This window comes from Pan paniscus, chromosome 20 (assembly GCF_029289425.2).
Source record: "Pan paniscus chromosome 20, NHGRI_mPanPan1-v2.0_pri, whole genome shotgun sequence".
Taxonomy (NCBI): Eukaryota; Metazoa; Chordata; class Mammalia; order Primates; family Hominidae; genus Pan; species Pan paniscus.
Window position 1 is genome coordinate 39032097 of NC_073269.2, and position 14024 is coordinate 39046120.

A 14024-nucleotide genomic window follows, 5' to 3' on the forward strand; every position below is an offset into this window, starting at 1 on the left:
GAGGCGGAGGATGCAGTGAGCCGAGAGTGCACCACTGCACTCCAGCCTGGGCAACAGAGCGAGACTCCATTTCAGAAATGAAAAAAGCCAAGAGGCTGATTCCTTTTCAAGCATGGCCGGAGCCATCCCAACAAAGCACCAATTCCCAGCACTGCTCAGCCCTCCAGGAAACGAGACCTGCCGGGAACTGCTGCCAAAGAAACTGTATCGAGTCAGGGTCTGGAATGCCCCAGAACCTGAGGAGGGGTCAGGCACTGAGCTGTCGCTCCATAAATCCTTTTCGGATGAATGGAGCATAATGTCATTTTAAAGAAAAGGGGAGGGAAGGCATGACACAGAGAACAGGATGAAAGAGAAGCCTGACTTCAGTGGAAATTCATTTGATCCTTAAGTGTGCACAAAATCCCAATAGTCACCAGGCGCAGTGGCTCATGCCTGTAATCCCAGCACTTTGGGAGGCCGAGGCAGGCGGATTACGCAGTCAAGAGGTTGAGACCATCCTGGACAACATGGTGAAACCCCAACTCTACTAAAAATACAAAAATTAGCTGGGCGTGGTGGCACGCGCCTGTAGTCCCAGCTACTCAGGAAGCTGAGACAGGAGAATCACTTGAACCCGGGAGGCGGAGGTTGCAGTGAGCCAAGATCGCGCCATTCCATTCCAGCCTGGCGACAGAGCGAGACTCCGTCTCAATAACAACAAAGAAATCCCAATAGTCAAAATACAGGTCCAGGTGCAGGGATTCACACCTATAATCCCAGCACTTTGGGAGGCCAAGGTGGGTGGATCACTTGAGGTCAGGAGTTCAAGACCAGCCTGACCAACATGGTGAAACCCTGTCTCTACTAAAAAATACAATTAGCCGGGCATGGTGGCGCACATCTGTAGTCTCAGCCACTCAGGTGGCTGAGGCATGAGAATCGCTTGAACCCAGGAGGTGAAGGTTGCGGGGAGCTGAGATTGTGCCACTGCACTCCAGCCTGGGGGACAGAGCAAGACTCTGTCTCAAAAAATAATAATAATAATACAAGATGGGAAGCCTCATGGGTTCTCACTCACTGCCCCCGGCTGGCTCAGCCACCCAATCAATGCAGCAGCTGTTGGCAATCTTCACCCCCCTCCTCAACTCCTGGGCCCCATCCCCAGCTCACCTTCTCCCTGAATCTCCAGCCATTCCCCACCCAACTTCTTCACTTTTGTTTTTTTCTTTTATCATTTTTTTTTTTTTTTTGAGACGGAGTCTCGCTCTGCTGCTCAGGCTAGAGTGCTGTGGCGCGATCTCGGCTCACTGCAACCTCCACCTCACAGGTTCAGGCGATTCTCCTGCCTCAGCCTCCCGAGTAGCTGGGATCACAGGTGCCCACCACCACGCCTTGCTCATTTTTTGTATTTTTAGTAGAGACAGGGTTTCACCGTGTTGGCCAGGCTGCTCTCAAACTTCTGACCTCAGGTGATCCGCCTGCCTCGGCCTCCCAAAGTGCTGGGATTACAGTGTGAGCCACTGTGCCCTGCCACACCTTTGTCTTTAACCGGCTCTGGACTTCCACATTCTAAAACAAAGCTGCCTTCTCTCTTCTCAGCTCCCCTCTTTCTCCAGCAATATCTTCCCTGCCCTTCTCCCCCTGTACCCTGTCACACTGACTTTTGTCCCCAATTCTCCAACCATGCATTTCCTAACGACTCCTAAAGAACTAAATCTAGGACCTTCCAGCATTCTTCTGACTTGTCAAGCCTTGCTCCACTAACAAGACTGACCTCTCAGCTTCCTAGACCTGGCCACCCTTCTGGCTTTCCTCCCACCTCTCTACCCACCTCTTAAGCGGAGGATCCTTTCTAGCCCAGATCCTTTCACTCAATACCCCAACTGCCTCCCAGTTGGTGCCACCCAAAACTGCATCTCCAGCCAGGGCGCCTGCATGGCTGCTGGGCCCATGGAGTGGGCTCTCTGCTGGGACCGCCACATGGATATCCCATGAGGGCCATCAAGTCTACACACTAGCCTCCGCGTTCACCCGCATTCATGGATCTCGAGGAGGCGCATGACCAGACGCCTCAGGCAGGCCTTGTGACTTTTTTTTTGAGACAGGGTCTCATTCTGCTGTCCAGGTTGGAATGCAGTGGCGTGATCTCGGCTCACTGCAGCCTCCATCTCCCAGGCTCAGCGATCCTGCTGCCTCAGCCTCCTGAGTAGGTGGGACCATAGCTGGGTGCCACCACACCTGGCTAATAGGCAGGCATTTTGGATTCTCATTGGCAGCTCTTTCCCTGCCAATCACATCAGTTCTTTCCCTCTCTGCCAGATATTGCCCTTTCTCCAGCTCTATCATTCCAACCTCCTCATCACTAGAATCCCTGCCTTCTGTGTGGACCCCTGGTCTGAGCTAAGGGTGCAAGCTGGTGGAAAGAATGGGTGATTGAGGCTGTGTTTACACGGCCGTTTCTTTGTTTGTTTGTTTGTTTTTTGTGAGACAAGGTCTCACTCTGTCATCCAGGCTGGAGTGCAGTGACATGATAACAGCTCACTGCAGCCTCAACCTCATGGGCTCCGGATATCCTCCCACCTAGGCCTCCTGAGTATATGGGATTACAGGAACACAACACTATGCCAGGCTGATTTTTAAACTTCTTATAGAGATGGGGTCTTGCTTATTGCCCAGAGTGGGCTTGAATTCCTGGCCTCAAGCAATCCTCCCACCATGGCCTCCCAAAATGCTGAGATTACAGGTGTGAGGCCCTGCACCCCACTCACAGCACTGTCACTGACTGCATCATCAGTAGTCCGTAAAAGAGAAGGAAGGGCAAAGATGATAGGTATTACAAGGGGCTAAATCGTCCCAATGCCTCCCTGCCTGGCTCCACCATAGCTTCTTTCCCATCCACCACCCATTCACCATTCACGTGTCAAAGTGGTCTTTTTCTTACACAAATCTCACAGGTCTGGTCCTGCTTTAAATACTTTGATGGATTCCACAGTTCCCAGGTCAAGCAACATGCATGACCCTGAACTGCCTGGCTCCCACAAACACCTCCACACCCTGGGGGGGCCTACAAAGCACTCACAAGTCCACAGCTCTGTCCAAGCTGTTCCCTCTTCCTGAAGGGCTCTTTCTCTCCTTTCACCTGGACAGCACCTGCCTTTCTTTTTTTTTTTTTTTTTTTGAGACGGAGTCTCGCTCTGTCACCCAGGCAGTGGCACAATCTCGGCTCACTGCAAGCTCCGCCATTCTCCTGCCTCAGCCTCCTGAGTAGCTGGGACTACAGGCACCCGCCACCACGCCCGGCTAATTTTTTGTATTTTTAGTAGAGACGGGGTTTCACCGTGTTAGCCAGGAAGGTCTCGATCTCCTGACCTCGTGATCCACTAGACTCAGCCTCCCAAAGTGCTGGGATGGTTTTTTTTTTTTTTGGGTTGCGGGGGTACGGAGTCTCACTCTGTTGCCCAGGCTGGAGTGCAGTGGCACAATCTCAGCTCACTGCAACCTCCGCCTCCTGGGTTCAAGCGAGTCTCCTGCCTCAGTCTCCCGAGTAGCTGGGATTACAGGCGCCTGCCGCTACACCCGGCTAATTTTTATATTTTTAGTAGAGACAGGGTTTCACCATGTAGGCCAGGCTGGTCTCGAACTCCTGATCTCAAGTGATCCACCTGCCTCAGCATCTCAAAATACTGGGATTACGGGTGTGAGCCACCACGCCTGGTCAGCACCTGCCTTTCATTCGGCCATTTGGTTTTGTTTTGTTTTCATTTTTATTTTTAAAATTTTTTATAGAGCCAAGGTCTTGCTATGTTGCCCAGGCTGGTCTGGAACTCCTGGCTTCAAGAGATCCGCCTGCCTCGGCCTCCCAAACTACTGGGATTACAGGTATGAGCCACCACACCCGACCCTCATTTGCTTTAGGTCAAACTGGCTCAGGTCATAGATCAGGAAAGATTCAGCATCAACACCTTTTATTTTCCTAGGATAAATAGACTTTTCGAACTGGTATGACTTAACATGGAGTGGCACAACAATTGTTACAAGGTCTCATTTTCAAAATTGATTATTTTAATTGTAAAGCAATGATTCCTCTTATTTTGCACCCCTGATTCTCTCATCCAACACCAGAGAAACTGCATCTAAAAAACACCCCACTTTAGGAGGCCGAGGTGGGTGGATCACCTGAGGTCAGGAGTTCAAGACCAGCCTGGCCAACATGGCAAAACCTTGCCTCTACTAAAAATACAAAAGTTAGCCAGGCGTGGTTGATATGCGCCTGTAGTCTCAGCTACTGGGAAGGCTGAGGCGGGAGAATCACTTGAAACTGGTAGATGGAGGTTGCAGTGAGCCGAGATCGCGCCACTGCACTCCAGCCTGGGTGACAGAGCGAGACTCCATCTCAGGGGAAAAAAAAAAAAAACACCTGTAGCCGGGCGCAGTGGCTCACACCTGTAATCCCAGCACTTTGGAAGGCCATGGCAGGTGGATCACTTAAGGTCAGGAGTTCAAGACTAGCCTGGCCAACACAGTGAAACCCCGTTTCTACTAAAAATACAAAAAATTAGCCAGGTGTGGTGGCAGGCGCCTGTAATCCCAGCTACTTCGGAGGCTGAGGCAGAACTGCTTGAACCCCGGAGGCAGAGGTTGCAGTGAGCCGAGATCACACCACTGCACTCCAGCCTGAGCGACAGAGTGAGACTCTGTTTCATAATAATAATAATAATTAATAAATGAAAAACACCCAACTGTGTACCTTTCCTAGCTCTCTTGCCATCCACTCTTTCCCAGTGCGGAGCAAGAAGTCCTCCCCGGGGCTCACAGACACGGAGGGCTCCCACAGGAAAATGTGTTCTGGGAGGCTTGGGACCACCCCTCACAGGTGTGCTCCTCTTGCTGCCATTTTCCCCCAGGTGCTGCTGGAGTTCCAGAGCTACACCTGCTCAGAGAACAATCTGGGGAGGAAATGTCCCAGAAAGAGGCAGCAACTTGCGGGAGGCCACACAGCAATTTTGTGGGAGTGGCAGTCAGGCCCCGGGGCCCGAGGACAGACATAGGAATTCCCAGGCCAGGCCTCCTCCTGCAATTCCATGGCCTGTGATCCTCTGTCCCAAACGCCACACATAATTAGAAGTTATAATCCTGTAATTCCATGATGATATCTTTGAACTTAAATATACCTCAAAACGACTTTTTTTTTTTAATGCTAAAAGCAACTTCACAAAAAAGAAGTTTTCCCACTCTGCCCCACACTGTCCTGCCCAGGGCTCCTCACCAGTGAGCAAAGCCCACAGTCTCTCTGTGTCACCTGGGAGAAGGAGGAAGATGCCAAGACCATTTAAGAACTGGATCCTAAGGCTTTGAACAATTAAGAATTGATTCGTTTATGGGAAAGTTTCACTTCCCTATTTATAATTATGCACTGTCGTATCTATTATAAAAACGAAAATCAACAACAATCTCTCCACCCTCTCAGTGATCCCTGGCCAAGGGCCAAAAGCTATTTTTAGACTTGCTCAGGACCTAGAGGGAGGAAGGCGTGGAAGGCATCACCATGACTCCCGGCTCCAAAGCATCTTTGTAGCCCAGGCCCTGCCGCCTGCGGGTATCCCAGGGCCCCTGCTCCACAGGCTGGGGTCGCTTTTGAGGGACTGAGCTCCCTGACTGTTATCTTCTGGGCAAAAGTCCGTAGTGTGAGCCGAAGAGCTCCTGGACATACCAAGAGCCCGCGAGGCCCGCACCCGCCGCCCGCCCCCGCCAAGTCTCCCGGACAACAAGACAAATCCGCTTTGGCACACAGTGAGACGCACAAGACCGTGTGCCTCACCTGCGGTGCTCACGCCCTCCTAGACGACCCGGAGCGGAGGAGGGTGCAACGCCGGGGGCTCCCTCCCACCAGCAGCTCTCCTCTGCTCCCTGAAAAGTCCCACAGGCGGACTTCGGAAGCATTTTGGAGGCAAAAAGAGACCGCCGGCCGGGCGCAGTGGCTCACGCCTGTAATCCCAGCACTTTGACAGACCGGGGCGGGAGGATCCCTTGAGCCCAAGAGTTCGCGACCAGTCTGGGCAACACAGCGATACCCCAGTTCTACAAAAAATTAGCGTGGCGAGGTGGCGCGCCTGCAGTCCCAGTTACTCGGGAGGCTGGGGCGGGAGGATCGCTGGAGGCCAGGAAGTCGAGGCTGCAGTGAGCTATAATCGCTCCACTCTACTCCAGCCTGGGCGACAGAGCGCCTAAAATAAATATGAGACCGCCAACCCGCCTGGGATGGTCTGTCTCCACCCGCGCTCCCACCAAGCGCTCCTGCAACGCGCCCAGAGGCCAAGGGCGCCAGCGCAGCCAGGAACGGGTCCTTTCCCCAGGCACCAGGGATCGCAAGCGAGGGGTGGCGGGGGGTGGGAGGGGGGAGACCCAAGCACCCCTCCAGGTCCTCCGCCCGCACCTGCGCGGAGCGGCCACATGCGCCTCCCCTACTCCCCGCCCAGTCCCGGATGCCACCTGCCCGGGACGCCGGGGACATCGCCGCCCCCCCTCCTCCCCGCCGGCCTCCGTCCGGCCAGCGCCGGCCCAGTGCGCCCCCTCCCCCTCCCGGCCTAGTGGACCCCGACTGCGCGCTCCCACGGCCCCTGCAGGGCCCGGGGGAAAGGAGGTCTGGAGCCCGCAGGTCCCCGCCCGCCCGCCCGAAGCCGCCCACCTTCCTAAAGTAGCCGTCGTTCTCCTTCTCCAGCGGCTGGGGGGCCGCGGGCAACAGCGCGTCGGTCATGCTAGCGGCGCGGGCGCGGAGGGCGGAGGGCGGACTGAGGCGCGGCGGCTGAGGCTGGCCGGAGAGGACGTGCGGCCCCGCCCCTGTCCCCGCCCTTCCCCGCCCCTCCACTCCCACCCCGTCCCGCGGCCCTTCTAGCCCCGCCTGGAGCCGAGCACTGGAGCCCTGGAGACGCGCCCCGCCCCGTCGCGGGCCCCGAACCCGCGCCCCTTGAGGCGCTAGTCACCCGGAGAGCTGCGCCCTGGGCGCGGCGCCTCGGGGTTGTCTCTGGGCGTCGTGGCTGGCTCAACTTTGCGAGTGCCGCGAGAGCGCAGGGAAGGCATTGGGGTCTCAGGGGCCCAGCGAAGCCCTGGCTGTCGACCTGCACCCTGCCCTGGAGCCCGGGGAGTCAGTGAGGAGGGCGCGGATCCAGGCGCGTCCCTCCTGGGTGAAGCCCGCGCCCCGCGGGGGAAGGGGCCAGACTCGACGCCGCGTCTAGGGCGCGGCGGGAGCTCTGGGCCCTGGGCCCGGCGGTTTGGAAAAGCTTTTCCCAAGAGGGGAGCCCATGGCGGAGGGAGCGTTGACTGCGCCGCCGAGCGCCTTGCCCGGACTACTCGGGCTTGTTGGCATGGGATCAACTCAGCCGATCCCCTGTCCCCGCTGCAAAGACGAGTGAGATCCGCTGGGCTCTAGGACTGCCCTGAGAGAGGGAACCAGGAGGGGTTTTGTGCCCCAGACACGGCAGATGTCCTTGAGCACAGTTCTTTTTTTTAAGAGATGGGACCTCGCTCTGTCGCCCAGGCTGGAGAGCAGTGTTGCGATCTCGACTCTTTGCAGCCTCGACCTCCCAGGATCAAGCGATGCTCCAGCCTCAGCCTCCCAAGTAGCAGGAGCTGCAGGCGCGGGCCAACGCGCCCGGCCTTTTTTTTTTTTTTTTTTTTTTTTTTTTGAGATGGAGTCTCGCCCTGTCGCCCAGGCTGGAGTGCAATGGCGCGATCTCGGCTCACTGCAACCTCCGCCTCCCGGGTTCAAGCGATTCTCCTGCCTCAGCCTCCCGAGTAGCTGAGACTACAGGCGTCCACCACCACACCCAGCTAATCTTCAGTAGAGACAGTTTCACCTTGTTGGCTAGGCTTGTCTTGAACTCCTGACCTTGTGATCTGCCCACCTCGGCCTGCCTCCCAAAGTGCTGGGATTACAGGCGTGAGCCACTGCGCCCAGCTTTTGTTTTGTTTTGTTTTTAAATAGATGTGGGGTCTCACCATGATATCAAGGCTGGCCTCGAACTCCCGACCTTAAGTGATCCTCACTCGTCTCGCTCTGTCGCCCAGGCTGGAGTGCAATGGCGCGATCTCGGCTTACTGCAAGCTCTGCCCCCCGGGTTCATGCCATTCTCCTGCCTCAGCCTCCCGAGCAGCTGGGACTACAGGCGCCCGCTACCACGCCTGGCTAATTTTTTTGTATTTTTAGTAGAGACGGGGTTTCACAGTGTTTTCCAGGATGGTCTCGATCTCCTGACCTCGTGATCTGCCCGCCTCAGCCTCCCAAAGTGCTGGGATTACAGGCGTGAGCCACCGCACCCGGCCGTGGAGCACGGTTCTTAACCACCACTACAGACCTCCATTTTCTAGGCTGCAAAATGGGGCTCTTTTATTATTCTTGGATTCTTTTTTTCTCGGGCTGATGGAGGGTAGCAGGACAAAAGTGAGTGTTGGAAAGTAGAGATGAACTTAGTTTAGGAGGGAAAGGGTGACCCATGGGGACAGGGTTTGTATCAGTCTGCCACCAACCTCCTGCTGGCTGCTAGACTCTGTGGGCAGACGCCTGGCAGCACGTGAAGCCAGGACCTTGCCACCTAAGAAGGGACACCCAGCCCGCGGGCCATGCTCCTCCCGGCCGCTGCTTACTGTTACAACTGCTTCTCCCCAGCAAAGGGACCGCCCTCAGCGGTCGCGATAGATGCCACAGGTGGAACAGAATGCAATGTGCTGCAAAACCAGCCCAGCGTTAACATATCTTTAAAAAAAAAAAAAAAAAAAAAGTCCGGGCGCGGAGGCTCACGCCTGTAATCCCAGCACTTTGGAGGCCGAGGCTGAGGCTGAGGCTGAGGCTGAAGCTGGTGGATCACCTGAGGTCAGGAGTTTGAGACCGGCCTGGCCAACATGGTGAAACCCCGTCTCTACTAAAAATACAAAAATTAGCCAGGCGTGGTGGTGGGCACCTGTAATCTCAGCTACTGGGGAGGCTGAGGCAGGAAAATCACTCAAACTCAGGAGGCGGAGGTTGCAGTGAGCCAAACGGAGACCTTGAGACTGCCCACTGCACTCCAGCCTGGGCGACAGAGTGGGACCTTGTTTCAAAACAACAAGAAAAGTTAGTCATTGGAAACATAGTAGAGGTTGCAGCTGTCAGGGACGTTTCTAAAGCCAGTGTCTTCGAGCCTATGCGCTTCCTAAACTGCACGTGAAGCTACTGGGTGGGTCCAAAGGTAATTGCAATTACTGGGTGAGTTGTGCCAGTCACAGAAATGTAATCAGGAATTCAGCTCCTGTAGCCTGAAAGGACAGAACACCCCCATCCAGATTTAATCCTGCAGGTGCTGCCCCAGGACCTCCACCAAAGCCCCTTAGGAGCTAAGTCCTTGAGGATTGAAGAAAAACTCCTCCGGGGAAAAAAATTACATTAAAAAAAAAAAGAAGAAGAAGAAGCAACTATCAATCTAATTTCAGCACTCACAGGTCACACTATTACTTGTAAACAGCTACTACTGTTTCAAGGATCAGGAAGTTGTGGGCCACTCTCTTACCTTCATAATACTAATAAACGTATCAATAATAGAGCCTCTACTCTAGCCAGGGAGTTTATAGATACTATGTTTCGTTCTTGACACCCTTCTGCAAATAAAAGCAATAACCTTCATTTAACAGATGAGAAGAGCAAGGCTCAGAGCAATGAGGTGGCCACCAGCACTCCCCTTGCTGGCTGAGGTCATTCCCTACTACCTTTGGATTTTTGCCATCTTTTTCTGCCAACTTAAACTCAAATTGCCTTTACAATTTGTCGTACATAATGCCATCTGTACTACTGTTAACTTGATAATCTTTTTTTTTTTTTTTTAAGACAGTGTCTTGTTCTGTCATCCAGGCTGGAGTGCAGTGGTGCAATCTTGGCTCACTGCAACCTCTGTTTCCCGGGCTCAGATGATCCTCCCACCTCAGCTTCCCAAGTAGCTGGAACCACAGGCATGCCCCACCACACTCGGCTAATTTTTTTTTTATTTTTTGTAGAGCCGGGGTTTCTCCATGTTGCCCAGGCTGGTCTGGAACTCCTGAGTTCAAGTGATCCTCCCACCTCAGCCTCCCAAAGTGGTGGGATTACAGGCATGAGCCACCACGCCTGGCCAATAATCTTTTTTTAATTACTTTATTTAAACAAATAAATTAAATTTATTTAGTTAGTTTTTGAGACAGTGTCTCACCCTGTTGCCCAGGCTGGAGTGCATTGGTATGATTATAGCTCACTGCAGCCTCCAGTTCCTGGACTTGAAGGATTCTTCTGCCTCAGCCTCCCAAGTAGTTGGGACAACAGGTGTGCATCACTAACTTGGCTAATTTTTAAATTTTTGTAGAGATGGGGTCTCACTATATTGCCCAGGCTGGTCTCAAACTCCTGGGCTCAAGTGATCCTCCTGCCTTGGCCTCCTAAAGTGCTGAGATTACAGGCATGAGTCACTGTGCCTGGCCCAAATTTTATTTTAAAAGGCAACTATATCACAACCATAAGGGGAAAACCAGGGATACTTTCCCTGTTAGAGGAGAAACATAAAAGTGAATACAATAAAGGGCAAAGTATATTATTAAATCTAGCCAGATATCATTGCCTTTTTGAGTTGTTCCTTTTGTTAAAAAGGAAGAAGAGACCAGGCACAGGCTGGAGTGCCGAGATCACACCACTGCACTCCAGCCTGGGTGACAGGAGTAAGACCCTGTTTCAAATAAATAAGTAAATAAAAATAACAGCCAGGCATGGTGGCGCATGCCTGTAGTCTCAGCTACTCAGGAGACTGAGGCAGGAGGATTCCTTGAGCCCAGGAGGTGGAGGCTGCAGTGAGCTATGATCGTTGCCACTGCACTCCAGCCTGGGCAACAGACCAAGACTCTGTTTAAAAATAAATAAATAGGCCGGGCACGGTGGCTCACGCCTGTAATCCCAGCACTTTGGGAGGCCGAGGCAGATGGATAATCTGAAGTCAGGGGTATGAGACCAGCCTGACCAACATGGTGAAACGCTGTCTCTACTAAAAAATCAAAACATTAGCTGGGCCTGATGGCACAGGCCTGTGATCCCAGCTACTCAGGAGGCTGAGACAGGAGAATTGCTTTAACCTGGGAGGCAGAGGTTGCAATGAGCCAACATCGCGCCATTGCACTCCAGCCTGGGCAACAAGAGCGAAACTCCGTCTCAAGAAAATAGTAATAATAAAATAAATAAATAAATAAATAGGCCAGGCGTGGTAGCTTACGCCTATAATCCCAGCACTTTGGGAGGCCGAGGCAGGAGGATCAGGAGGTCAGGAGTCTGAGACCAGCCTAACCAACATGGTGAAACCCCGTCTCTACTAAAAATACAAAAATTAGCCGGGCATGGTGGCATGTGCCTGTAATCCCAGCTGTTCAGGAGGCTGAGGCAGGAGAATCACTTGAACCCGGGAGGCAGAGGTTGCAGTGAGCCCAGATCGCGCCACTGCACTCCAGCCTGGAAAACAGAGCAAGACTCTGTCTCAAATAAGTAAGTAAATAAATAAATAAATAATGTAAAAAATAAAAAGGATGAAGAGTAAGAAAAGGACGCGTGGTATTAAACACACACCAGCCCACCCAAAGACTACCTCCTGAGCATCTTCAGAGGAAAACGGGCTCCTCTCTGTGTAAGTCCCAGCGGGGCATTTCCTGGCCATGTGAGCCATCTGAGTGTCAGTGCTTGGGGCTACAGCTGCGCAGAACCAGACATCTTTAGACATTCTCATGACTCATTGCACTGGTACCCACAGGTCTGTTCTTTTATCTCTGATCCCACTTTGACCAGGAAATTAGAACTGCCGCCGCTGACCCAACAGGACAGCAGCATCTCACCTCCTATTTGTCAACCCCATTGGTGGTCTGTGCAACAAGGACCACCCATGAGCACCTGTGCTACTAACAAAAGAGCTGGGTGGGAACTTCTGAGCTATGCAAAAGATTAAAATCTCAACTGCAACCAACTGTTTTGTTAAGTCTCATTTTACCATCTGGTTTAGGTCAGCAGGTGCCTGTCCAGGGACCCAGTTGGGTGCCTGTCCAGGGACCCAGTTGGGTGCCTGTCCAGGGACCTAGTTCCTCCAAGTAAAATTCAAGTGTCACGTCCTAAGACCTTCTTGTTGACAAAGGAATGTTGGTTTTTGAGGGCAGCCTGACATAACATCCTCTCTTGGGGAATCTGATGAAGTTTGCCAAATTAAATGCAGAAATTATAAGATAATCCTTGAATGAACAAAATTCACTGCAAATAGTAAACTCAACTTTGCAATTTTTTTTTTTTTGAGACAGAGTCTCCCTCTGTTGCCTAGGCTGGAGTGCGGTGGCACGATCTCAGCTTACCGCAACCTCCGCCTCCCAGGTTCAAGTGATTCTCCTGCCTCAGCCTCCCTAATAGCTGGGATTACAGGTGCACACCACCACGCCCTGCTAATTTTTTGTATTTTTAGTAGAGATGGAGTTTCAGCATGTTGGCCAGGCTGGTCTTGAACTCGTGATCTCAGGTGATCCACCTGCCTCGGCTTCCCAAAGTGCTGGGATTACATGCATGAGCCACCGTGCTTGGCCCATTTTGCAATTTTTGTAAAAATAATTCTTAGAAATTACCAGGCCCAGTGGCTCTCACCTGTAATCCCAGCACACTAGGAGGCCAAGGCAGGAGGATCACTTGAGCCTAGGAGTCCAAGACCATCCTGGGCAACATACTGAAACATCCATCTCTACAAAAAAATTTAATTAATTAGCCAGGAGTGGCCGGGCGCTGTGGTTCACGCCTGTAATCCCAGCACTTTGGGAGGCTGAGGCGGAGGGATCACTTGCGGTCAGAAGTTCGAGACCTGCCTGGCCAACATGGTGAAACCCTGTCTCTACTAAAAATGCAAAAAATTAGCTGGACGTAGTGGTGGGCACCTGTGATCCCAGCTACTCCGGAGGCTGAGGCAAGAAAATCTCTTAAACTCAGGAGATGAAGGTTGCAGTGAGCCAAGATCGCACTACTGCACTCCAGCCTGGGCAACAGAGTGAGACTCCATCACACACACACACACAAAAAGCCAGGAGTGGTAGCACATGCCTGCAGTTCCAGATACTCAGGAAGTTGAGGCAGGAGGATTTCTTGAGCACAAGAGTTCAAGACTGCAGTGAGCCAAGATTACACCACCGTACTCCAGCCTGGGCTACAGAGCAAGATCCTGTCTTATAAAGAAAAAAAAAATTGGCCAGGCACGAGGGCTCACACCTGTAATCCCGGCACTTTGGGAGCCTGAGGTGGGTGGATCACGAGGTCAGGAGATCGAGACCATCCTGGCTAATACGATGAAACCCCGTCTGTACTAAAAATACAAAAAATTAGCCAGGCGTGGTGGCATGCGCCTGTAAGGTCCCAGCTACCCAGGATGCTGAGGCAGGAGGATGGCGTGAACCCGGGAGGTGGAGGTTGCAGTGAGCTGAGATGGCGCCACTGCACTCCAGCCTGAGCGACAGAGTGAGACTTCGTCTCAAAAAAAAAAAAAAAAAAAAAAATTAAAATTCTCAGAAATTGAAGCCATTTGGTGCCATGGAGGAACACCAACTAGAGAGGACCACATCAAGTTCAGCAGGCTCAGAGTCCCCTTAGCCACACCCTTTTGGCCCTCACAGTCTCAGTTTTCCCCACTTTACCACATATATATATATATATATATATATATATATATTTTTTTTTTTTTTTTTTTTTTTTTGCGAGATGGAGTCTTGCTCTGTCCCCCAGGCTGGAGTGCAGTGCAGTGGTGTGATCTCAGCTCACTGCAACTTCTGCCTCCTGAGTTCAAGCTATTCTCCTGCCTCAGCCTCCCGAGCAGCTGAGATCTTAGGCGTGTACCACCATGCCTGGCTAATTTTTGTATTTTTAGTCAGGCTAAATTATATTGATCAGGCTAGTCTCGAACTCCTGATCTCAAGTGATCCGCCCGTCTCAGCCTCCCAACATGCTGGGATTACAGGCGTGAGCCACCGCGCCCAGTCTACAATAAATTCTT

General features: G+C 52.5%; 1 protein-coding gene across 2 annotated transcripts in view; it reads right to left on the minus strand.

Moving 5' to 3' along the window:
* The window catches only part of RHPN2 (rhophilin Rho GTPase binding protein 2), an 86902-nt gene extending 80106 nt beyond the window's left edge, over window positions 1-6796 (minus strand). Inside the window, exon 1 of one of the 2 annotated variants that reach the window (XM_034944621.1) lies at window positions 6668-6796. In XM_034944621.1, the coding sequence (XP_034800512.1) occupies window positions 6668-6736 (69 nt within the window). In that variant the 5' untranslated portion in view covers window positions 6737-6796. The remainder of the gene's footprint in view (window positions 1-6667) is intronic. The other variant, XM_055103753.2, reaches the window with a different exon arrangement.
* Window positions 6797-14024: the final 7228 nt, after the last annotated feature.